This window comes from Gavia stellata, chromosome 16, assembly GCF_030936135.1.
Source record: "Gavia stellata isolate bGavSte3 chromosome 16, bGavSte3.hap2, whole genome shotgun sequence".
NCBI lineage: Eukaryota > Metazoa > Chordata > Aves > Gaviiformes > Gaviidae > Gavia > Gavia stellata.
In genome coordinates this window covers 17,097,153-17,124,035 of record NC_082609.1, presented here as the reverse complement: position 1 = coordinate 17,124,035, position 26,883 = coordinate 17,097,153, and the positions used below count along the sequence as shown (strand labels likewise).

Here is a 26,883-nt window from a genome sequence, read left to right as displayed (position 1 = left end):
CATGTGTACATAACTTCAGTACAGTAACATTATAATGCTGATTTCTTTCAGCACAGAATAATAATAAAAATGTAATGAAGTCAGCAAGATACCAGTATTAATGCCAAGAAGAAACAAGAGGTGATGAGATAGGGATAGTTCATAACGAAACAAAAGCAGGGTGGGGGGAACACACCCAAAATGAATCAATGTGTTAGAATACCCTGAGTTCAGCCTCTAGTTAGAGTCTAACTTCACAGCACACTGGCCCCATGCAGCTCCGCTCTTTCCTGACTGTACTGGACACTTCAGAGGATTACGCCTAAAGATGGAAAGCAAATCCTTCACAGTTATGACATTTTACTTTGCAGTGGAGAGTGTTGACGGTTCAAAAGTATTTTCAAGAGCATCAAGAAGGAAGATGTTTGCTCTTCGAAGCCTGCTGAGCTCTAGAAGTAGCTTGGTGCCTTGCAGGTACTTGCTGGTTTTCATGTTCAAAGTAGTCTTGGGTTTATGTAAAAATGAGTGGTGAAGCCAAAAGTTATTCTCTACAGTGATTTGACTATGACTATAAATAATACAGCTCTATCATCAAAAGAAAATTGCTGCTGAAAATGCAGAAACCTACATTATAAATGAAGGTTTTCCCCTGTTTGTTAAAGTCAGTAACTGGATTGAGTTTTAGCCAGTTCAGTTCAAGCCTTAAAACTGCCCAGCCAAACCAAAAGTAATTGTGAAATAAGAACTATTTCTTCCTCCCCAGCAGATGATAACCTGATTTAGTCATCAGTTTGTCCGTTACCTGGCCTCACTGTTTCTTCTAGTGAGAGCATCAGTGAAACCATGAGAGTGGTCCTGGCAGCTCCTGAGCCCTCATAATTTAGTGCTGATGTTAGTCCACCTTCTGAGCAGTCGGTTTGGTTTCTGCGTGTTGGAACCACGCTCTTGTGCTGAACTCTGATTCCAGTGAGTAACTAGGAGAAAGGTGTGCAAATGTATTTCAAAAGGTATTTTCTTGCTCTACTACAGGTTGTTAGTCCAGTAGTATATTGCCAAAGTTGGTTAATACTGATTACATCAGAGGAAGATTGAACTGTTCTCATAATGGACAATGATGGAGTAAACCTAATCACAGTCAAAATGACTTTATAAACTTCCTATGCACTAATGGCTGGCTCATGTCTTGAGTTGTGAGGTTTTTGCCTTACAACATGTAGCAAGCTAGTATAACATGTTTATTTTTTTTCTGCCTGTAAATTTCTTGTAAACAGGATGACTAACACAAAGTTTAGATGTGTACCATGTGCGGTAGATTTATATCCCGTTTATACCAAGCGCCAGGCTCTGGATTCAATTGATACAGTCTCTGTTAGAAGAACTGGCACTGAGCGTGACCACGGAGGTGTAGCATGGTTCTGTGGACAATTATTTCAGTGCTTCTTCCCAGTGTAGAAATGTGACCCGCAGCTCCACGTTTGCCAGCATGCCCCAGTGCTGCTGGAAAAGGTGGGCGTGGCAGCTGCTGTTCTGATTGTCAAATAGCGATGGATTTTGTTTATTTTTGTGGAAGTAGAGGCACACAACTGTAGATATGTTGCCACAGACAAGGTGGAAATAATTTCATTTCCTGACCATGTATCAGGTTTCCAAATAGACACAGCTTTTTTTTTTTTTTCTTGGGGCTTAGCCTCCAATTTCAGGTAAAAGCCATCATTCTCCATCTGTCATTCTAACTGGAAGCACTTTTAATTGTATTCTGTAGTGGCCCTGCTCCCTGCTGCTAAATGGCAGATACCTTTGTATTTTCCAGAGCTGAAAAGGGGATAGATGGTGTAAAGTGTTTCCCCTGATGAAATGACTCTGTGAACACACTTGATGGCTCTCCTTGTCAGAACCTGACATTTGATATCCAGTTGAATGGCAGAGCTGTTTTCAATAGTGTTTGATACCGGTGCTAAAAAGCGATCCCAAGCATCCCGGTTTGCTCCGAGTCCTGGCGAGGCAGGGGGGCTGTGCCGCTGCATGTCCTGGTGTGTGCCACATGACTGTACATGTGCAGCGCCGCCTCTTTGCCGGCGAGGACGTGGCCCTCGGTGCTATACAGGGGCCTGCCTTCCTCTGTGCTGTTTGCAGTGTCATTTTTTGTAAGGCTAACTGATTTAATGAGTCCCAGTAGCACTGCAGAATCTATATGTGATTGTTTTTACACTCTGTATTTACTGGGTTTGTTATTTTATACGATGCGTGTTACAGTAAAGACACTGAGATGCAGTAGCTCGTTGTACCGCAATACGCTGCGTGCCGTGATGTGCAAACTTGTTCTGATGGAGTAAGATGGGAAGGCAGTAACGCTGTGATCTGTCATTCAGGAGAGGCCTTGGACCTGAAGAGTTCATTCAAGCTATTTTTACTGCCATTATGCTTGTCTTTAACAAATTCTCAGTTGGCACAATGAAGTATTCAGCTCTGCAGAGACATGGTGATACTGTAGGAGACCAGTGCAGGCTTCAGCTCCCCAGCAGTGGAGCTGGAGGGAAGTGTCAGACCTCTTGCCCATGTCAGGGACACTGTGAGAATTCACTGCAAACAAGGAGTGTTTACCCTGGCCATGAATCTGACCCTTTTATGAATAATCTAGGGAAAGGGGTCAGGATAGTGTTAATTGCATGCTGCAGGGGTATAAAAAAGGTCCTTACTTTTCCCTTAGAAGGTCTGTAATACAATAACTTCCACTGTTGGCAGGGGTGCTGCAGGAATTGAATTATGACTGGAAATTAGATATGCATAGCCTGGCCAAATGATCATTAAGGGAGATACGGTAATCAGCTGCCAGTGTTTAAAGGCTGTAAACACCAAGAAGAGAAAGATGGTTTATTTGGGTGGTCTAGAGTAGGAGAAAAGGTATAAAACCAAGCAAATGAAAATGGGGGTATCAAGGAGAAAAATCTCTGTCGAGTGCTCTCAGGCTAGGAGACCTCATGTTCGAGTCACGTAAAACAGGATTGAACATAACAAAAGAGAGTATATTTTAAGCTGAAAGTGAACTTGAGTGCTTTAATATATCTCTTTCACCTCTTATTTCCCTAGTCTTGTGTTTCATTAGCATTTTTCATACTTTTTTCTCAACATGTGGTTTTTATTTGGCTTCTGAAGATGATAGTGCTTGAAGTGACATGTTATTGTAGAGGTAGCACAAGCACCACTCCAATTATGATTTTGCCTTTTTTGCCATGGAGAAGTTTAAATCTCTTTTAAGCCTAGGACTGATCATAACTGGCACTAAGGGCCAGGAGGTGACTGTAGCTTGGAAAGGTGAAAAACCATCACCACTGATACCTGAAGTCAGCCTGGCACAGTATGAGTGTCGCAGCTCCCAAATCGCTAACATCTCAATGCAGTTCCCTGCAGCTCTCACCTTGCGTTTCTTGATTTTGGTACCTCTTCTCCAGTGCCTGCGCTTCGCATGTGTTGTAAGCTCCTTAAGCTCTCTTGGCCCTGTATTTCTGCGTATTCCCTTCTACTTTGAATGTTTTCAAAGATTATCTAAGTTCAGCGTTCCCCATGGCCTTCACTCCCCACTCACTTACCATCCTTGTGTTTGCTTTGTTCTGTGCTTCAAATGAGGCATGTCCCCATTAAGACAGAGGTCAGAAAAATCTGGAGACTGTAGCTAATGAATTGATGTCCTCATTTGCATAATTGATGGTTATACGTTTCCTCAGTGACATAGTTTGCTGTGATACTTAAAGCTATTTTTGTTTTTGACTTCTCTGTCCTGCTGTTCTCTGCTGTCTACGCTAAAGGTATATTACATGTCAGTGAAAAAAACTAACCCCAAAGCCTAAATTTTACAAGTTCAAATTGAATGCTTTAATCCTTTAATGCATTTCTGTTCACCAGCATATTTATAGTGGCTCAGCTCTAAATCTCTCATGGGTATTAGAGCAAGGGGAGTCAGTGTTTGTAACATCTGTGTGTGCTTGGGGCTGGAGTAGAGGGGAAAGAAAATATGGGAGGGAGAAGAGAAATAGATCAAAAATGAGAGTGGAAATCAGTTCTTTCCTATATTCCCTGGGGTTTTATGTTTAATACACATCCCTTTCCCTTCATTTCTTTGTGTTCTGGAGTCTAAGCCCCTGGCAGAGGCTGTGTCCATGGCCTGTGTGCAGTGCCCTGTGCAGTGGGTCCGTTGGCTCATCTTGCTGGAATTGCTCTGGCAGGTGAGGCCAGCTCCCTGTGACTCAAAATTGTCATGACCCTCTTACAGAGCCCTCTCTAGTGGCCTCCTTTCCCTGCGAGGGCAGCTCCGAGCTTCCCACCCGGGCACAGAGGGAACAGACGGTGGTGGACCCAGGGGCCTTCTCAAGAGCTTTGGAAGCTGGGCTCTCCTCACATGCCCGGTAGTTTCCTCTGTTTTTTGCCCAAATCTGATCAGAGTGCCACGGCCAGCTCTCAGTGAGGGTAACCTTGATGAAAGCAATGTAATGGATTGTGCAAGACGTGTAACCTGGCGTGTGAAAAGACGAGCATCTTGGAGAAGAGAAAGGTGAGGGGTGCTGCTGGTTGGGAAGCAGCAAGTGCGTCCCCTTAGCTGGGAGGCAGGGCACCGCGGGAGGGCAGCCACCCCTCCTCAGCACCCCGGGGGCTCCGGGGGCAGCCAGCGCCGGCTGGGATCTGTGCACTGCACTGCTCATCTACAGACGTCCCCCTGCCAACCCCCGGCACTCGGCTGTGCATTACCTCCTTTCCGAAGTACTTCGAGGGACCAGAAGTGATGACACTTGGAAGGGAACTGCAATGGTTTCTCAGCATCAAGTTTGTGACAAGCCTCAAGTGAAGGCCCTGTAGGGGCTGTGAAATGTCTGCCGGGATGGGCGCTCGCCAGGCTGCTTATTGCAGTACGGGAAGCAATTCCCGCATCCTGAGCAATCTTTCTGTGTTACATAAAACTGGTCTTTTGGCTCCTTGTACTGCTCACTTTTTAGCAAGTTTAATTACTAAATTCCTGAAAATCCTTGCTTACACTTCAGATGTTTACACTTCAAACGTAATTCCTCCCTTTTTTCCACAAGAATATATTGTAAACTGTGTAACATCCAGTGGTGGTGGCCCAAAACACTGCAGATGGATGTTGGCTAGAAATTCACGACTGTCTGTCTTAATAGCTTGGAAGAATCTCAAAAGCCGGGACTGGGTTCGTCAGTGGCCCCGAGAAGAGCAGTCGGCTCAGGCCCAGCAGCCCCTCCGCGTCTCCCTCAGTTCCCCCTCCCCCGCCTGGCTCTCACATACGATTTTGCTCTAACCGTAAAGCACGAAAACCTTTGCAAAGAGGAAGGAGTCGGGTAACGTCAAGTCAGCGCTCAGGTGCGTGACACGGCGAGACCTGTTCCGGTGCATAAACCCCAGCAGCGGGCCGAGAGGAACCCGCCGCATCCGCCCCGGAGCCTCCTCCGCCCCAGCCCCGAGCGCCTCGGCGGGAGCAGCGCCGGGCCGCGAGCGGCGCCGCGCGCACCCGCCCGGGGCCGGGGGAGAGGGGCGGGGCGCCCGCCCGGCGCTGGTGCGGTGCTCCACCGCCCCCTGGCGCCCGCCCGCCGCCGGTTGGGCCGCCGCCGCCGGGCCTGGCGGAGCCCTGCGAGGCGGGCGCCTCAGCCTCGGCGGCGGGATCCCGCAGCTCGCGTTCGCCGCACGGCTGCGGTGTCAAGCCGGCGGGTTAAAGCTCGCAGCCCCCTGCCCTCTGGCACCGCGCGCGGTAGCGCTGCAGCGCCGGATCGCTGAGGAAACACGAGAAATCCCTGACTCCGCGGCAGGTATTGACATACCGCAGGCTGTTGCAGAAGGAAGAGCTCCGTAAGACCACCTGATCCCCAATAAGAATTCAATTAAGATTTTAATAAAACCCTTGCAGAGAGCTGGGTCAGGAAGAGGCCCCTTGAAAAAAAGCCGAGCACAGCAAGTTTGTGCTGCGAGCGGCGTTGTGATGCACTGTTCAGAGTCTGTGGCTTTCTTCCCTTCATCTCCAGCCAAGCCACTGTCTCCAACTGTCTCAGACGATTGCTGAGTCTCCTAAAGGCCCAGCTACGCAAGACACTCTGAGGAGAGTTCATGTAGCATTTCTCTCACCACTGGTTTCTCCCCCAATGTTGTCTCCATCTCTCTCAAAATCCAAAGGCATCTTAACGTCTTTCTGTCAGCAACAGCAATAAGTGCTTTAACACAAGTCTCTCCTGGCTGGGGATTTTCTGCCATCCCGGCTGTCCACATTCAGCTTTTCTATCACATGTTTGCATCTTCTCAAAAAGCAAATGAGTGCTTTGCCTGTTTGATTTGATCCACTTTACAAAACTGCAGTGTTGGGTGACGGCTGTAAGTTACTTTGGTTCTCAAAGTCCAGGTACAGATTATTTTAATTCAGAGTTAAAAAGTGAAAGAGTCAGAATGGAGTAATATTCATCCACACGTACCTACAGACAGGGACCTCTCACTCCCTTTCCAACAAAAATACCAGCCCTGGGGTTGCTGAAAGGCGTGAGCACCACGTGGGGTGGCTGCTTCCATCGCCAGGACACACAGACTTTTGTTTGCCTGTTAGTCAAGGCATAATCTGGAAAAAGCACATGCTGTGGAGGAGTAGGTGATTAATGCCTGTGAAATCCTGGCCCAGGGAAGAGCCAGCCCTGCCAGACGCGATAATGTTGTCCTCTGACAAATGGTCATAGCTTGGCCTTCTTCAGATAACGATGTAGTTTCGTGCGTTAGCTTCAGATACTGATCCCACCGGGGAAGGGTTCGCTGTCGTACAGCCATCCATCCCACCTCCTCAATGCTCCGCTCTCAGAGCCGATGGGTTTTGGCTATGCTTCTTCCTTTCATTGGCACTTCTGCATAGACTAACAATTACAAATACGCATTTGCATTTATCTCGCACCTTTCAGCTGGAAGTTTTAAGTACTTTACCCGTACGAATTAAGCATTGCGACACAACAGTAGATATGCAGGGAGTACATGGGGATCACCCAGCCAGCGCATTGCCGTGACACAGCTGTTTCTTGTAATGTGGCAGATACTTAGCAGAATTCAAGAATATCTAAACAGAAAGTTTGGACCAGCTGTTTTCAAACTTATTTGAGTTGTCAATCCATAAAGCAGTCTGCTAGAGGTGTGGGCCCCAATACAGCGGACTCGGGTACAGTGATGATAGGCTTGCTCTTCTGAGGTGCAGGCACTGCATCACCTTCGGCAATGGGTCTAGCATAAATCCTCAGCCTCTTATCCCGGCCCACGCAACTCACTGCCCTTGCAGTGGCCCTGATACAACTGTATGTTGAGCCAGACTGTCTACTGGATCAACCGGATCTGGATTTTTGTACAATGTCCAGTCTATTTTCTTCTTAAAAACACTTCAAACAGTACCATCAGCTTCCAGGTTCCCCAGCTCCCCGGGGCGCTCTCGCCATCCTGAGGATGGGCAGCAACCGCAGCCCAGCTGCTTCCCTGCGGGTTAAGGCTGAGCGGTTCAGCCAGCAGAGCTTTCCCGGGAGCTGTTCTGTGGCAGAAGTAGCTTACCTCGTGGTTGTGTAAAGCCACGCAGTAAAGGTGCTCGTATACTGCTGTCATCTTATAACCTGTGTAATCTTATGTAAACTTTTAAAGGCATGTGTGTTCGTGATTCATCCCAAAATCCTATGGGGACAGCAGCACTGTAGAGGCACATTAGCTCAGTTCTGAAACAGCGGTGCGCTCTTCCTAAACAAGCACATCCTCAGAAACGCCTGCAGTGCTGACTTTCTGCCTGATACCGCTCATGTATAATTGGTTATGTCAGGTCTACTGTAAAACACTATAAAAATGAAAATTCTTCCAGGAACAACTGAATTCTGGTAATTTCCAAGTCATGTAATTGGTTGCTGAAGTTGAGGTCCTATTTCCATGCTATAATGGCCTTACACATCAGTTATGCAGGACTGGACGCTAAAGATGGGCAGCATGTCATCTAGGTTGAGAGGTGGACACATCTGAACCGTGATTCATTCTCAGAGATGAGTCACTCTGTAAGTGTGCCTGTTCCTCCCCACTGATAGTAAAGAAAATCTGGGTAAACAGCTCAGACACATCTACACTGCAGTTTTTTGAAACACCTGAAAGGAATCTGACCTATGACTTTGTAACTTACTGAGAGAGAGGATGCTGAGCTTATGGGCCATTTGAATGAGCAGAAACCCATTCTTAAAACTAAGCTTTTACATTGTAATATAGTATTTACCACTTGCGCAGCAATCCCAAATCCAGATTGTTGGCTAAGCAGTATCTCCGGTGCCTAAATCCCGCAGTTGGTGTTGTCTGTCTTTACCCTTACCTAACAGAACCACCACCCAGCTAGCGAGCCTGCTGGGAGGAATTTGGAAAAGGATGCTCGCAGGCCGAGCTTAAGATGTGTTGGCAACACTGTGCGTGTGAGCAGTTTACATATCCCACAGTCTAATTTCAGCTGTAACCGCTACTGCTATTAGCTTCTCATTATGCACTGGTGTTTGCATGCGTATGGAACAGAGGCTGTACCGTCTAATTGCATCTACAGCAGTGGGAAAGTCCTATCACGTCTATAACTACCAGCCTAATTTGAAACCCTCTTTGCTCAAGAGCAGGTTAATCCCACCCTTGCCCCTTCTTGCTTTTAGGAGTGCATGAAGCTATTGAGTTGTTTTAGAGAATTTCAACATGCAGCATAAAGGCTTGAGAGCTGAAGCTGCCCTGAAAATAAAAAATGATAGTGTGATGCAAATTGAAATGTACCACTGCATCTTTTAATTTCTGGGAGCCTGAACTGAAGATGAAGACTGTATGTGGTGCAGACTAGCAAAGAGCTGTTGAGTTGTCCGACTCACTGCAGGCTTCATGCATTTGAAAAATCAGTGTTCAGAACACCGGAGCAGTAAATACACAATGCCTTTAATATCTTGTCTGCTCAGATGGCTACCTGCTCCCCGTCCCCCCAAAATTCCCACTGTCTTATTCTCAAGCCTCAATCTACACCTAAATGTTTCTCAAAGAGGAGTAGCAATTTGTCAGTTTTCCTTGCATTCAGGTAGGACTGTATAGTATTGAACAAAGTAGCTCGGTCATTTATAAGCCAAAAACTCCTGAATTCCTTCTCTGGCTTTAAGAAACTCAGCCTGTCTTTATGCCTCAGCATATAGTTACAAGATAGTGCTGCTGTGAGGAAACGCTGGTTTCGGAGGCCCCTGCTGTCTCCTGCTCCAAACTGCAATCCCTCACAGCTCCTGTGAAGTAAGTTGAGTTTAAACTAACCGTACAAAAAGAAATCATTTCAGTATCTGGCTTGCAACATGGGCACTCAGCAGTGTGACAGAGGGGCAGCAAGCTGTGCCTGAGAGCACGGAACAGGGGATTTTAAGTAATTTTGCCACCAAAGCCGATGTATCATGTAGCTACACCCTTGCTTTTCTGCCCTGGGAAACACAACTATGGTAGCTACTATCCTGATTAGCTGTCCTCTCAAGTGTTATAAATGTGTAGGTACTGCCTGCACAGGCATCAGCAATGTTTAAATTTGTACCTTGGAGGCCCACGCTAGAAGAAATGTCGAGAACACGGTGACCGTAAAGGGGCATGGAGTAGGAGCTGTGCCTTGCAAGGTGTAATACCGGGAGTCAGGATGTCACAGAAGCAGAGGCAGTTCATTGTTAAAGTCATCTTCTAATTCTCTCTGTTTTTCCTTTTACTTTTAGTGTGGAAACAGTAAATGATGGGCAGTTTCACAGCGTGGAACTTGTGATGCTGAATCAAACTCTGAACCTGGTGGTGGACAAGGGGACTCCCAAGAGTCTAGGGAAACTCCAGAAGCAGTCTTCTGCCAGCCTCAACACACCCCTCTACATTGGAGGTATAGTACCATATTAACCATGCATATTATAGTATATATAAAATATATGTTATATAAATATATATATTATAGTATATTTATAATAGAGTATAGTACCATATTAACACGCAAAGCTGACTAGGAACTTCTTGGCTAATAGTTTTCTCACGGGAAGCTGAAGCTAGAGCTTCAATATTATAAAGATATTAAAATCGACCAAACTTCAGTTAAGAAGTTTTTTCACATTCAGTACTGAATTTTGGGGGAAGGAGGGGCCAAATGGGGTGGGGAACAGATGCCCGGAATAATGAGTATCCCACGGGTTAGGTGTCTGGATATGAGAGACAGAATGAAGGCTGTGCTCTGCACGATTGATTTGTTTTTGCCAGAACCGCCCCCAGCTCTATTCTGGACTGCATGTTGAAATCTCTCCTTTTCGGTGACACAGAGTTCTTGGATTTTCTACACAGCCTATTCTAAACACAAAAGTCAGTAGAGCAATAATAGACTCAGAAAGTCTTTGGGCTTCTTCTAACCAGATCACTGAAGTCAATAGTAGAAACTCTTACCAATTTCACTTGGTGCTGGTCAAGCCTTTGGTAAATAATGCCTTTTAATAACACTTTTCTAAAAGAACCCTAAATATTGTCCTTGTAAATCAGAAAACTGGCTAATCTTGCTTTGTACAGAGCTGAACTTTTATAATTGGATCCTATTAAGAATGTTACAGGCTATTAAAGAGTATTATGCATCAAAGATAATCTGCTGCTGAGGCCATACCCATTTCTCCCTCTAGCACAGCAGAAAAGATACCAACCCCACAGCAATTTATACGCAGGTAACTTGGGGTGTAATCACGTGGAAAAGTTTTGTTAATGGGTGAGCATTGTGGATCAATACTAATTCTCAAAAGGTACCTACAAAAATGCATTCACAGGACAAATCTGAGACCTGAAATGAAAGACTATTGGATACCAGAAGCCACGGGCTCAGTGGAAACTTACTTATCGTCCATTAAAATTCTTCTTGCTTCTTCCTAAACCCCCACTGTTCTGCACGTGCCACCTCTCTGCATGTAGCATTCCCATTGATGCCAGCTGCCCTTCCACTTCAGACTGTTTAGATAATTGATTAAATTACCCCAGACCAATTGTTCCTAACACACACTAAGGTTTAAGACAGACCTGAGCCTTCGTGTGCCCAGAAGTTTGTCCATCTCTCCAAGTACATCACCTGATCTAGCAACTTCCCTCCTAACGCACGGCTAAAAAAAGATGCTGTTTTGGTTTTAAGATCATCTTTAACAGTGGAGTTATTTATGGATAGCAAATTCAGAGGCCTGACACAGTTGAAAATGGAAGCACTTGCCTGTGCTAATGCAGCTCTACAGCCCAAGCGGATGTCAGTGGGGAGGGCATAACACAACATCCAACAGAATCTGCTGGCCATCTGAGCGTGTGAACTCTTCCAAGTGCTTGAAGATGGAGGGTACTTGCCACAAAGACTCGGCCTGGCCTCCTGAAGTACTCTTCTCTGTCTCCAGAGTTCTCCCACACTAGTTTGAATGAGGTGCACTCTTACCACTCCCTGTCTTAAGGCAGTGATCTAGTATTGCCTGACTATCTTGCTGTATCCCAGAGGTGGTAGCTACTTGCTGCCAAGTAAAGACATTCTTAAACCTTTCAGAAGGATAATTGCTATTAAACTGTAGACAGAAGGACCATTATCTAAGGACAAGAACATATGGCCATCAGCCAAAAAACCTGGGCTCTTTTGTTTTTTCTATTTTTTGGTTATATACTTTTTACATAAGCTTGGGCCAGTGATTTTATTTTTGTTTCTTTCTGTTTCCAGAATGAGGACAATGAGGCTATAGGTCCTATGCAAATTAATTCTTTAAAGATTATAATGGGCTGTGACAAAAGAAATGTTAGCAATTATAATTTATGTACTATCATTGTAACTGTGAGTAAACCTTCCCTTTTTGGTTTTATCTGAAGGGATCCCGACCTCTACTGGATTATCTTCGCTTCGCCAGGGTGCAGATAAGACACCAAATGGTTTTCATGGATGTATTCACGATGTCCGCATCAATAACGAGCTGCAGGATTTCAAGGATTTACCACAGCAGTCACTAGGAGTCCTTCCTGGCTGCAAATCCTGTAACATCTGCAAGCATGGTATTTGCCGGTCTCTAGAGAAAACAAGTGTGATTTGTGAATGTCACCCAGGCTGGACCGGCCCCCTGTGTGACCAGGAAATCGGAGACCCATGTCTTAACCACAAGTAAGCTTGAACGAATGCGGATGGGAGGGTGGAAGCTTTACAGCTAATGCACGTTTCACGTTTCATCTTGTAAAACCACATCTGACTACTTTTGGAGGTGCTGGGTTCCCACATGAAATTATTGACAGTTGTGAGTCAGCATCCGTGGCAGCTCTCAGTTTCCCCTTCTTGTGCTGATGTTGCTCACTCTCCAAATGAGCTCTTTGTCCTGGAGGAGCTAAGGTGTTAATACGGCAGGTCACTGCTTTCAGCTGTGATTCTACACAACAAAATAGGAAAACTGCTGTTAATGGGTATGAGTTACCGCTGAGGCGGTGAGTGCCTGCGCTTACCTCGAGCAGAGCTACCTGTGAGCGGGAGGTGCACGTTTTAGGGATATGCTCACAGCAGCATTGGACCCAGTATTCAAACTAACTCCCTGAACACCATTATGCACTCCAGTGTGAACAGTTTTGAACTTCCCAAATAGTTGGCTTAAATATTACTCTCTGAAACACCCCTTTAAAGTGAAAGTTTAAAGGATAGCGTGGAGTTGCATGCGAAGAGAGCATGAGTGTAAAGCATTCACAGTTCAAAGGCTCAATAACCACATCTCCATCAGAAACACTGGATCAATAGCTTACTTATGGCAAGTACACAAGGAAACAGTCCAACGCAGACCAGCAGTCTGCATAGTTCAGTGCTGTTTCATAAGCAGATGGAAGTACTTCTGTTTTAGAAACGACTTCGGTTGCGCTATCTGTGGAAGAGGCTTTTCACAAGCACATGCTTTTAGCGGGTAAATTGACACAGTGAATAATCACTCTCTCAAGGGCAGAAATTTAACTTGGCAGAGGTACCATTTTAAACTTGCTTCTGGGTCAAATTCTGCAAAGTACCGAACCCCGGAAGGTGTTGAGAAGCACCTGACAGTTTACAGACCAAAGGTATGAAGACTCAAGTGTGAAGGAACACTCCGAGGCCCAAATGTTTCCTTGAATTTCCAACGTCAACATGAAGCTGTTGTGGTTGGACAGAGAAAAGTAAGGGGGTTCCAAGTGTTTACGTGACAAGGGATTGTTTCTCTCGTAATCTGAGGAGGGTGATGCAATCATGAACGTAGCCCCCTTGCTAAGGAAAGTAGCTGTGTGTATTTTTAATCCTCGCACACTGTCCCACCTGTCATTAAATCACTTCAGCCTTTTGGAGTTCAAAGCCAAGCCCTTTGTGTCCAGGCGAGTACCCCTGCAGGCAGGTGTCTGCTCCAACACTCACAGTCAGGAAATGCAACGGTAAAGAACAGGTAGTTCGTGATAACAAGAGTTAGTATCCAAGCACACCTTTGGTCAGTGGGGCAGAAAATATATAGACTGCGACTCTCTTTACTACAGTATTTTGCATATTTTGACCTGACTGAAGCTGCTTTTATTATTTGTGCTTTTTAGTTCAAAGCTTAAAAATGAAAGGTACAAGGATTCAACTTAAGCAGGGAACAATTTTAAAGTACCAGAAAGAAAATAAAAAAAAATAAGAGAAAGAGATGGGTTTTTGTCAAATAGGACCTGATATAGCAAAGGTTTATAAGCCCCCAGCAGTTTTTCCTTGGCTGGACAGTGTTACTTTCTTCCCTGTCCTCAGCCCATTCCAAGTCTGTCCCTGTCCCAGCAGTAGGGATGGTGTCAGAGAACCTGCTAAGGATCAACCCCCCTCCTTGTGGTATTCCTCAGAAATACCAAAGCTGACTGCAAACCACATGAGCCAGGGAACCCTTCAACTACAGCTGCCCGTGAATAAGTCTGTGCATAGCTTTTCCACAAGCACCTTCATTTATCACACTGTTTTTCATCACCTGATACTATTTGTAGAGTAATTCTGCTAAGGAAGCCTGGGCATGCAGCTTGATTGTTGGCACTTGGTTCTACATGCTGATGCTGTAAATGCGAGCTGTCTTGTGTGGATGCCAAGCGTTGGTCCGTGCTCACGGAGAAGCCTAATGTTTTTCAAAGAGATCACTTAGGATCACAAATCCTAAATGTATTCTCTGAACATTGTCCACTATTCACTGAAAACTCACAGTTTCTTTAGAGTGTTTGACACTGAACTGCTGGTTTTGGATTAGTATCCTGGAATTAAATGGGCAGAAATGCCAAAACCAAACATCCCTGGGAAAAGGAACTTTCACGTCTAACACGGGCCAGCTCTAAATGCTTCTCTTTCTCCAGGTGTCTGCATGGTAAGTGCATGGTGGCCAGTGTTGCTTACACCTGTAAGTGCATGGAGGGCTACACAGGCATGTACTGTGACAAGAAGAACAATTCCTCAAATCCCTGCAGGATTTTGAAATGCAACCACGGGCAGTGTAAAATTTCCGAGCATGGGGAACCCTACTGCGAATGCGATCCTAACTATAGTGGAGAACATTGTGACAGAGGTAGGCTTGGCCGCAGGGCCCAGGATGCTGGTCTGCTGCATTTCTGTTTTACACCATTGTTTTTACTTCTCTTCCATGTGACTCGTATTTGGGGGTAAATGGCAAATAGTAGAAGATAAAGCTAGGTCAGCCTCTGCAGAGCAATACAGGGAGGAGAAAAGGACCATGCAACAGCTAGCTGGCTACTATCCAAACGTATGGAAAGGGGGACATCTGTAGCAAAGGGTTTTGTTCTCTGTCTCCTGAATCCTCAAGGTTTGCTCCTCCCAGGATTCTGGTGGAATGTTTAAAGGAGAGGCTGTTGTGAGGCCTACCCTCAGCAAACAGTGATCAGTTAATTGCCGTGCTGGGAAAGGAGGTCTTCCCCTGCATACCAAGGGCTTTTGTAGATGACAGGAGCAGGAACTGGAAGGCAGGAGGTACCGCTCATCTGAAGTGGCAGTAAAGATTCTCAGCTTGCTCCCTCTGGTGCAGCTGGGCGGGTGTCCTGGGGAATCCCACAGATCATGCTGGACTCTTCTACTAGGGCTGAGGCCCAACTCTTCTGCCCTGGCCTGAAAAGACTCACTGAAAACTCAGTGAGTTCTATCTTCATCCCTTTTGCCTCTTCTTGTTCCTGTACAGAAGGAAGAAACTGGCTTGTATTATTTTTATTTAGGTTGTGCCTTTCCTGTGAATGAACCACAGACTTTCCAAATTATACACATAAACAGCCTCACCAAAATGTATCTGGCTGCTGCAAAGTGACTGCAGAACGGCATAGACGTTGTCAGGTATCCCAGATTGCTAACGTCATGCAGAGCAGGCTGACCTTTGATCTCGAGAAGTCAACATAGTAAAACTAATTCATATTTTGCAGGAGTGTTGCAGGATTCAGCACTCAGTATTCATTAAAGCACTTCCAGAACTGTTGATCAAAGCCAGCAGGCCTGTTTGCCCTCTGCCTTGTGCCGGATATTACACATTTGTGTAACACAAGCTCTGTTTTGATGGCAGGTACAAAGCAGTAAAAGATTCAGGTCCTGCTCGTGCCATCTGTTTGCCTTGAATATCATTACAAGCACAGGACTGTCCGCTGATGTTTGGGGAATATCTGGCAAAATAGTTACCACATTTTTATTTTCCTTTACATCTCTATTGTCTTACCAGAGAATCTCTGCCAAGGAGAGATAATTCGAGAAGTAGTCCGTAAGCAGCAGGGCTACACATCATGTGCCACTGCCTCCAAAGTACCCCGCCTGGAATGCCGTGGCGGCTGCGGCAACGGGCAGTGCTGCGTTCCTCTCCGGAGCAAAAGGCGGAAATACTTCTTCCAGTGCGTGGATGGCTCCACCTTCACGGAAGAACTGGAGAGACATGTGGAATGCGGCTGCTCAAAATGCGTATAAGCCATTCTCCAGTCTCTTGCTACTTTAATCGACTCAGAAGCGCTATCAAAACGGGACCTATTTACTTGCAGAGTGAAGAAGAAGAAGAAAAGAATTATTAAGTATATTGTAAAATAAACAAAAAATAGAACTTATTTTTATTATGGAAAGTGACTATTTTCATCTTTTATTATATAAAGTATCACACCACTTTGGGTATATGTATCATATAGTGAGTTATTTTTACCATGAAACTTTTTTAACAGTTGTAAGAAAAAAAAATTCAAAAGTTAAAAGTTAAAAAAAAATTATATAAAGAGAACATAGCCTAACAGGAGAAATGTGGGGGGTGACTTTATGTGTATGCACAATGAACAAATGTAAAGGTGTTCCGAGGACCCGCCACGGAACTGATACGGGCTGAAGAAATCTCCGAGGCTCTGGGTGGGTCTCCCGAGAGAGCGGATCCCCACGACTGACAGCCATCTCGCCTGCTCAGGCACCCTGAGAAAGCCTCCCCCTCGGTCCCTGGCTCTGCCTAACCCTGCCGGCGCGGTTTCGTTCCTGTACAGTGGCTCCGCTGGCTGTTCTTGAACTGGTTCCCTATAGCACGTAGGCACTGCCGTAGCTTGAGGCCAACTACATTATTTGACTATTGTAATACTATAATACATTTTTTGCTGTGTATGTTGTATTTATCTGTGTTCACGATATATTCTTCAGCAACTGTATCTATAGAGCACAGGCAGCTTTATCCAAAAGAAGGGGACGAAGGGAAAGGAAGTGGGGAAATATATGTTGCTTTGGGAAATCTGGGGGCAAAATGTGAACTAAGTGCTAAGTAATGCCTAATAAATGACATAGTACTTTTGTGTAAACTCCTCAGCTATGTTATTTCCCAAGTTTGTGCCTTCTTGCTCCCAGCCTTGAGCCCTTTTTTGTACATGAAATATAAGGAATGCACTGCTACATAGTTTGTCACGCCTTGACACTTTAACTCGCAAAGGTTGTAAAGAGCTTGAAAATATTGCAGGTGCCAGACTGTACCTGCAACGTAATGGCTTTTACTCCCACTGTCACTTGAGCCATGGGTGTAAGCTGGGCTGTAGCTGCCTGTTCATCCCCGCCCTGGTACCAAGCAGTTGGCTACTTTTCCACAGCTTTTTAACCGAGCAGAAGTTGCACTATATCCACGTGAGGTATTCGGCCGACGTTTGTCCACCTCAGCAGCGCTCCCTTCTCCGCACAGGGAGAGACGTCACAGCTCTGTCCCGCCCTGTTCTTGCTTTTGGTGCAGACTGACCAGTTCAGACACAGCTTTTCCATCTGCGCTCCTTCATGTCCCGCACTCGTGTCTCCCAAAGGACTCCCGTTAGCTTCAGCTGTCTTCAGAGCAAATGCTGAATAGGAAACGGAAATCAGTGCAGGGATATATTCTCACTGTGAATGTGAGGCAAAAACTGACTCTGGGAGTGAGTTTCATTTTTGGAGGGGTTTTTGGCGGGGCTCCCTTTCAGGGTCAGTAAGTACGTGCAAAGAGTGCCATGGAAACCTTGAAGTTTCTCGTACTATAAATTTCAAACATCCCCACCAACAACTGTTTCATTATCAGCGTAACGTCTTTCTTTCCCTAATACAGCAATTAGTATGGTTCTTTCTTCAATCTCTCTTTCTCTAAGAGAGGTAAAGTCAGAGATGATTCCTAGCAGCCGTAAGCTCCTTTTGGGAACACTCACTGGTCTCACTGAAAAGATTTCAGATCAGGGGCTTCAGCAAAGAGTGGGAAGGAAAGCTGAATCAAGTAAACAGGGCTTTTTTTGATTAGGGCTTTGGAAAGAAGCACAGAATGCAGTCCTGCCATGACAAGTATAAATGTTTATTTCCCGTTACAGAAAAGCGACCACCTAGCCAGCAGGCAACCAGAAAGCTCTAACGTGCTTAGCGTTCTTCTGCTACGTCCATCTCTCCTTAACTGCAGCAGTTCATTCATATTTCTTTGTTACTACCAGAGCAAGTCGAGCAGAAGGGACATAACCAATATAATGGCCGTCTTGCAAAATAAGTATCAGTATGCGGAGTCTGCAATCAGCGAAACATAAAACAATCCCTAGTTAATGTGCCAAACTCTGATTGAAACAGTACAGCTCAAGAGCCAGGGAAAAACTAACCCTGGTTCCAAGTACTTTAGGCTGCTTTTTGTTTTGAATATAACATCAGAAGCTCATAGCAGCTGGAGTTTGTGGTGTACAGCAAAAATCACCCAAACCTGCAACCTACAGGTATTAAAAATTCGTGCAAGTAACTGTAGATACTTGTGCAAATATGTGCCTGGCACACCACTGCCATTAATGTTTCATTCCTGCTTAAACCACTTTAATTTCTAAAGAAGCAGCTGCTGTGGTGCCAGACAGAAGAAATCCAGACTGAGCAGTGGCTTACAAGCCCTCCGTGTGCTCTGCTGCACGATGTGCAGCCTCTAAACTGCCAGGGCCTGCAGAAACACAGCCCCTCTTGAACACCACCCAAAGCTGCGTTCACTTTGTCCCTCCAGCAGCAACGCGCATGAGAAAGAAGGTGACGTTTACTCGTGGAGGGTGCTTTGAAAGGAACGACCTTGACTGGCAAGGCAAAAGCCATCAGCATCTTGTTAACACATCACTCTGGGATTTGCTTAAGCAAAGCCTTGCAGCAAAGTGACCAGCAACAACGCAGCGAGGCTGGCGCTGTTCCTGGCCCTTTTCTGTCACGGCACTTCAATGTCAAGCGTTGAAGAACTAAGAATATCTATTTTGTAACCAAATGATGCAATTTTTGTATGCTTTTAGGCAGCACTTGCCGTTGGATAGCAATGCTTTATGTCAATGATTCTTTGACTTGCTACAGAATTATTTTATGTTAAGAAGAAAATAAAAAGCATTCAGATGTGCCAAAAATGTGAGGTTAACTGAAGTGTAACTAGCTCTGAAAGTTCCTCTGTAACCTGCCTAATGTTACAATAGATTTCGAGAACCGCGGGTACAATGCAGTAGTTTTTACCTCTATAAAGTTTTAATATAAAGTGAAGAAAGATGCTTACCCTTAAAAAATGGCAATGCAGACTGGTGTGAACTGATGTATTTTATTAATAGATTCTCATTGTGATTTAAGTTTAAATAAATTGTTGGGTTATGGAAGATTGTAACATTCCTTGTGATGCAGATTATTTCTGTGTGTATTTGAGGTGTTGACTCTGACCTTTTGGACTACCTGAGGTAGCTCACAGAAAATGGTGGGCGAACTACACGCGTTCTTCTTGGACAAATCTAGTCAGAGAATGGCTGTAGTTAAACGTAGTATGAACAGTGGTTACATATTTTTATGGCATCACAACCTCATCTTTTAGGAGTCTTACACACACAGATTAATTAAGCCACATAGTTTTTGAGCCTGGGCATTTTCTTCGATGAAATACTTTCTTTGCTGCCTTTTTTTTTTTTTTAAACCGTTTGAGAAAGGCCTGCAGCAAAAATACACTCATTAACTAATGACAGAATAAATGAAGAAATATTGGGAACTGGGGTCAGAGGAGGTCTGACTGAGGAAATGGAAGTCACACAGCCAACGGTGGATGACAGGGATCTCAAGATGTCCTGACACGCGTGTATTCCAAATTTGCTGCCACACCTCTGTGGCAGATCGTTATTAGTGACCCAGGTGTAACAGACCTCTTCTGTTCATTGCATTCCAGCCTTAGCATAGAATGAAATGAGGCTCCCACCTAGTCCTCAGCCCTCCCTCCCCTGTGTAACGCTCACAGATTGCTAATTGCGCTTCCAACTACGGCCCTTAGAGTTGCCTTTGCCATTCCATGCAAAACTGGTGACAGCGCTCAGCCAATAAAAACAGTCAACCTTAATGAGTATCATTAAGCCTGGACTATGAAGGTTAATTATATAATTGTAGCAGATGGTAGCATTTTCACCTAAAGCAAACCCAGCTGAGCCCCCTAAAAAAGCTAGCCGGAGCTGTTCAAAAATTTCTAGGTACTGGCTGAAGTGACTGGTTTGCACAACAGTTGTTTGCGTTGCTCGTGACTTTGTGGCACACAAGTTTCTCAGCGAGCACTCAGGCAACCGCAGCCCAAGGATAAAGTGCTTGTTTGTGCTTCTGCTTGCAGTGCTCTAGGTATCACTTTTTAGCCGTTGGTCTGAGGCAAACAATGCTGAAAAACTGTCTATTCCACATTCCTTTACCTTTGTTTTTTCTGGTCAGCAGGGAATAGTTAGATGGTGTTGCTGTTTGGAGGGTGTCTGGCTGTGGGGCTTGCATTGTTCTCTGGGGGTCCTGTCACTTCTGGTCTCTGTGACCTCTTTTGTGAGTTACCTCCCAGTTCCTACTTCAGCTTACACAGGACAACCTCACAGTTCAGCGGGCCAGGCAGGAAGAATTGGCTTCATTTTGCCAAGCCCAAGGTGCTCTTGAGTAATCCCTTTGGCTTAAGGCCCAGGGAGACGTCAGACTGCATCACTGGGTGGCAAGTCCAGTATCGTTCTGTGTGTGAGCTGAGCCAGAATGTTTTCCAGGATGTGCCCTGTAGTTTTCCAGAACAGCTGAGGTGAATGCGTAAAACGAGGTGCCCCAAACCAGTCCTTGGGCCCCACTGCTGAAGCAGGACTGGGGCCAGAGATGGTACTGCCAGCCACTCCTGAAGTAGGAGCCTTCAGGTTCTATGGCGCACACCTGCATCCTTCAGCTCTGTTAACCAAGATCAGCTAGCGCTGATCCACCCTCGTGCTGCCACCGCACACCTCCGCCCCACCTTGACACCCTGGCACTGCCGCAGGCCCATGCATGTCGGGGTCCCCAGGCAAGTCACTTCCCCGGCCGAGGCTGCTCTGTCCCCCTCCCGCTGCCGGGCTTGCGCCCGTTTGCTTCCTCACTTCCAGGTGTGGTCATTGCAAACACAAAGAGCGCGGACAAACGCCACGAGCGGGGCAGCGACCGCCCGCCAACGCGCTGCGGTGCGGGGCGCGGCGCGGCGCTCCGCCAGCAGGTGGCGCCGCAGGGCGCGGCCCGTCCCGCTCCGCTCGGCGGGGCGACTGGGAACGGAACCGGGCGGAATGCGCAGCACAGCATTAGCACAGCATTAGCGTAGCACAGCATAGCACAGCACAGCATAGCGTATCACAGCATAGCACAGCATAGTACAGCACAGCACAGCATAGCGTATCACAGCATAGCACAGCATAGCGTATCACAGCATAGCACAGCACAGCATAGCACAGCATAGCACAGCACAGCACAGCACAGCATAGCACAGCATAGCATAGCACAGCATATTTTCAGTTGGAAGGGACCTGCAATGATCATCTAGTCCAAATGCCTGAGGAATTCAGGGCTGACCACGTTAAAGCGTGTTGCGAAGGGCATTGTCCAAATGCCTCTTGAACACCGACAGGCTTGGGGCATCGACCACCTCTCGAGGAAGCCTGTTCCAGTGCTCCACCACCCTCTCGGTAAAGAAATGCTTCCTAATGTCCAGTCTAAACCTCCCCTGGCGCAGCTTTGAACCATTCCCACATGTCCTAGCACTGGATACCAGGGAGAAGAGCTCAGCACCTCCCTCTCCACCTCCCCTCCTCAGGAAGCTGCAGAGAGCAATGAGGTCGCCCCTCAGTCTCCTTTTCTCCAAACTAGACAAAGCCCAAAGTCCTCAGCTGCTCCTCGTAGGAGTGTATGTATATATGATACATGGATCTTCTTCTGGGGAGTTTTAAATAACAGTTTCTCAGGTTTTATTGATCCTGTGCCATCAGCTTCCTAGCGTTGTTCACACTGGTCCTGTAGGGAAAGGAGCCCTTCATGTCCCCATAAGCTGCAACTTCTCACGGGGTCACTGCAGTCAAGAGCCCACAGTCACCCCAGGAATCTGCAGGAACCGGCAGCAGGAGGGTGACCCTACTGAGCCCTGGGAGGGCGCGTGCGACACCCAAGGGTGTTCCACACTTCTTTGTCACCATCCCTTCATCTCTCACGGAGGATGGCTCCGTGTGCTGATGTACTGGGCAGCTGGTGCCCATGCACTTCAGTGGCCTCAGGACAGTGTCATGACAGCAGCGTCATGAGGCTGCTGTTGATGCTACCACCATTACTTCGGTGCTAGCACCTTCCGGAATAACTGATTCTGCTATTTCTCCCCTAATTCTGCAGCTGTTTGCTCCCACACACTGAGGCACAAGCACTGCATTCCTGCAGCGTTTATTACCCAGCAGGGCTCTACTCCAGGCTGGTAGGTGCACACCCCTGCAGCCCGTGATACCTCTTGTCTACACAAGAAAGCACAGCTGTTCCCCCACGCACCTTCAGCCCTCAGGGAGTCCTGCAGGCGGCAAGAAACTCCTCGGGCGTGTAACGGAGACCACACACGGTACAAGCAGTACTTATTAATATGAGGAAGCTTAAACTTACCATGATGCATAGGGGCATCCCACAGTCTCACAAGCAGGAGGAACAGAAGTTGATGCGAGACTTGCATAGCTTTGCATCTTGTTCCTACATGATCTCTTGACCTTCTCCCTTCCCAGGGCTTCTGTGCTTTCAAAAGTAAAGTGATGCTCAATGTAGTCTGGGGATGATACTGCCGTCTCCTACTGTCTATGACTCTTGTCTCCATGGCACAAGGATCACTTCTTTTCCATAAAAATAATCTTTTACAACTGTTGTGTCTTATCTGGGGAGGAAGAGTACATGTCCTACCTCAGAGATGTGTGGAAGGGAAGAAAGAGGGTTAAATGAGTCCCACAGGATCAATGGCTTTTGCGCTCAGGGGATAGCTCAAAACTCATGGGGAATCAGTCCATTACATTTTCAGTGGTCCGGCCTTCCAGCTAATCTTCCATCAGCAGCATTTAAGCAGGCAGCTCCTCTGCTGCGCCTCACCTGCAGAGGACAGGTGAACCTGGACCTCGCGCCACTCTGTGCTGCCGGATGTGCGCTGCTATCCTGTGCTCCTGCACTGGCACCTTTATCCAGCCCCACCACCTTGTCTCCGGCACCGAGACCGAGATCCTGCCCTAGCACAGGGGATGAATTTCTGCAAAGACATAAAAAGCCAGAACTTAAGTACAGATTTCACCACCCTGGCAAAATGGCAAGAGGCTTTGGTCCAGCCCAGGGCTATTCCCTAGCCTCATCCTTGGAAACAGTTTAATCTGAAACTTAAAGAAGAAATAGCACAAGGCAGACACTAATTTTCACTTGAGGAAACTGAAATTTTGTGACAGGACAAGCAACTGAAGCCACAGTCCTCCACTGAGAAGGGTTGTTAGTGACAGGGGAATGACTCAGACCTGCCATAGACACTTTGCATGCAGAGCAAGGTTACAGGAACCAAATACCACAAGGTAATTTATGTGGGGACTTTGCAGCATGCGAGATACTACCATGCTTTCAGCTAGCATCTGATAAGAGCATGCACAACAGGCAGTTACTATAGAGGAGCTTAAACTTCCTCAATTATACACCAGCATATTTTGCATCTCTTAAACTGCCCTAGTTTCTTCTGAGTAAAGCACTCACTGAATTGTTGGCGTGGTGGGGTTTTTTAAATACTATTTAATTATTTTTTTTACTACGTAGAGGTAAATACCAAAGTATGGTTTAAGGCACTAAGATCCAGAAAGATCAAGTTGGTCGTACCAATAAATAAATGAGATTCTAATACAGCAATAAAACAATTTTTTGCCTCACCTCAAAACATCTTTGTAAGTAATACTGGTTTAAAAAGAGAAGTCCTCACCTTCTGGTATATCATTCCTATAGAATTCTCTCACGTGGTTTCATCACATACGGACACTGCATAGTACTTCAGGATAGTCGTTAAGAACTATTGCTTGGAAGTGGTTATATAAATATATATATACACACACACTCACATTTATATAGCCAGTCATACATTCACCTTCAGATTTATTTATTTATTCTTACTTACGGGATATTCAAAGCAGCGTGGCGGCTGATGTACAAATAACTGCGATCTAAAAGTGCTCGTAATCTATAAATCAACTTGAGCGAAAGTAGCTAAAGTTTGAGCTAAACCTCTAGTCTGAGACAGACTAAAGATAGCTAGGAGCTGAGCTTAGCTTGTTTTTTCATATATTCTGTCTTAGCTGATGACTTTCAGATAAAGCATTTCATCTTCTGGTGAAGCAGTGCTTAAACCGAACTTTCAGATTTGCTGGTCTTGTTTTTAGTCGAACAGCCCTCAGTTCATTAATTATCAGAAAGCCCTTTATTTATTCCCATTTTTTACATGGGGAGATGAATTAAGCAAGTTTGCTAGATAAATAGCTTAAAGTGGGCATCCAGTGTATTCAAATTCAAAACTTGCTCCTAAGAAACCCATGCACAAAATACCTATTTTTTGTGCCTGACTGAAGTCAGAGGCTAGGAAAGCAATCACCGAATCTGCGTTGCTGGAAAGGGAGAAAAAGAATTTCCTCAGTGAAAGACTGGGTCAGGAAGTTTTCTGCCTGTTTCAAGAGAGCAGGAATTGGACAGCTGTCAGGCTGTAGGCTAGGTTTTTCTTGTTCTTCTGGGCTGCATGTATATGTTTATTACTGGCACTTGCCAGAGATGGTATTTCATTTTCTCTAGGGTTAGAAGTTGTGTAGGAAACACAGAGTGCAGGCGCTGGAAAAAATGCCTCAGGATTTAGGTACTGAAAAATCTCACTGCAGGTCTGTTTTCCCCAACCCCACCAGAGATGCCTGCGTGACACTGGATAGCTCATTTTACTTAAAACATTCCACACTGCATAGTCTGGTGACAGGCAGGAAATTAAAGACTCTATCTTGCGATCACAGTGTATATTTATGAACGGGCACAAATTAACTTCCAGGTAGCAGCTAAATTCTTGTATTCCCTAATATGTATGTACATGCTTGTGTTTAAAATTTCAATAGTAAACTACACTGCAGTGAAAAACCGCAAAGCCACACCAAAATTTCCTCTCTTTAAGAATAACACATGGGAATTTCCACAATTACATGCAGCTTACAGGAGGAGAGACGTTCTGCAGCCTTGCTAATACACTCTTAACTTGCTTTAACGGACAAGAAGTAAACATTAAGAAGACTTCAGAGTAAGTTTTCCAAACATTGACATTTCAGAAAGGAAAGATGATAAATGGAAGAAGGCATCCACGTGAGACTTTTGGCTTTTTTAAATGTAAGATTCTGGATGAAAATGAAGAAGAAATCCTTTTATGACAGGTTTTAGAATGAGACCCAACAAAATACCAGTGCTCAAAGCAGACGCAGAACCCCAAAATGAGACATCTGGGCTCCCTCATCATGCACAAAGGTGGCCAGTGTGGGGAGCAAAGCTGTGCTGGGCCTGCTGAGCAGGACCCGAGGAGAGGTCTACATCTGAAATCTTTCCTTGTAGTAGGGCTGTAAGCAAACACTGTTCTCCCTGGGATCCGACATCCAAAATCCTTTCCTGAAAAAAGGTAGTGTCCAGGACTAAGCAAAGGTCACTTGGTATGGGGTGAAAGGTTTTTTGGTACGTGTTTAGGGGCAGCGGGGGAATGGAGGATGAAGAGACAGTGGTTCCTGTTTCTACACAATAGGTTCATGAGTAAACCACTTGCCCAGGAAGTTGAGGGTTTAGTCTTTCCTCCGTTTGTGAAGGGTGGCTTCAACAGAGACTTTCATCGAAGCAAAACTCCAGACACATCAGGAAACTTCAGCTTCCAAGACAGAGCTGATGCCCAAATCCTCCTTCTGGACCACAGCTTTTAGATCCATCCCAGATCACAGTAATTGATCTAGAATTACACGGCACTTTATCACAAAGCAGGGGGAGAAACGGCTGTTTGCTCCGTTAAAGAGTTCTTGGTGGAAAACTCGGGAGTTGTGAGCAGCAGGTCAGAGACCTCGCCATGTCCTGCCACCCCCAGCGAGCTTCCCCCCGGCTGCCCGGCGTACGCGGAGACCCTCCAGAGCCCTCCTAACGGTGCGTTAGTTGTCAGCCTGTCCCCGTACCGCGTGAGGAAAAACCTCCTGCGGACTGAAGTTACTTGCGTAGTTACCGGAGGCCAGGCACCAGCAAATAAAAGGAGCAATTCCCTAAACCGCTTCTAGCACGTAATTGTGCCAGGGGAAATGAAAACTTCGGCTTCCTTCTTTATTTACTGACAAAGAGCGTTCGTGTGGTATTGACACCTCAGGAGCCACGCAGCGGGCGGACTCTGGGGCTTAGTCCGACATCCCGGTTCCACAGTGGCAGCTGCCACGGCAGCACAGGCCCCTCTTGCCCTGCCCCCTCTTTGGGGGGGCCCCTCTTGCGTGTCCCGCCTCCAGACGACCAAGGCAGCCGGCGGGGCCCGGTGGCTGCGGCCTGCCCGGAGCCGAGGCAGGAGAGGGGCGAGGCCGCCGGGGCCCACAGCCTCTGCAGGGCTGAGGGGAACCGCCCGCCCGCCACAGCTCCCCTCGGCCCGCGCGAGCGCCCGGGCCCCGCCCACCTGCCGGGCGGTGGCGCCTCCCGATTGGCGGCGGGGCCGTGGGGTGACCGGCGGGCGGAGGGCGCCGCGCGGCACGCCGGGAGCTGTAGGCAGAGCGCGGCGGCGCGGGCCGGGCCGGACTGCGGCTCCCGGCGCGCCTCGCGCCGCCCCGTGACGGGGCGGGGGGCAGCGCTGCGGCAGCGGCGGAGCGGGCGCGCAGGAGCCGCTGCGCTGCCTCGGCCCCATTGTGTGGCGCGGCCGCGGCTCCCCGGTGCCGGCCGCCATCTTGTGCCGGAGGGGGTCCGCGCCCGGCCGCCGCGTCCGCCTCGGCCGGGGCCTCCGCAGGGGGCCGGGGCCGCCCTCCTGCCGAGAGGGGCCGCGGCAGCGGCGGGCAGCCCCTGCGCGCCGGCCGCGCCCGAGCGGGGCCTCTTCCGCGCCCGGGGGCCGCGCTCCCCGGCCGCTGCCGTGCCCCGAGGCG

At 46.9% G+C, this 26,883-nt stretch overlaps 1 protein-coding gene across 1 annotated transcript in view; it reads left to right on the top strand.

The window, feature by feature from the left end:
• SLIT3 (slit guidance ligand 3) overlaps nt 1–15,971 on the top strand; it is a 534,144-nt gene extending 518,173 nt beyond the window's left edge. Inside the window, exons 33-36 of the mRNA XM_059825130.1 lie at nt 9,726–9,880; nt 11,860–12,145; nt 14,347–14,555; nt 15,705–15,971. Coding sequence (XP_059681113.1) covers nt 9,726–9,880; nt 11,860–12,145; nt 14,347–14,555; nt 15,705–15,943 — 889 coding nt within the window. The 3' untranslated portion in view covers nt 15,944–15,971. The remainder of the gene's footprint in view (nt 1–9,725; nt 9,881–11,859; nt 12,146–14,346; nt 14,556–15,704) is intronic.
• Nucleotides 15,972–26,883: the final 10,912 nt, after the last annotated feature.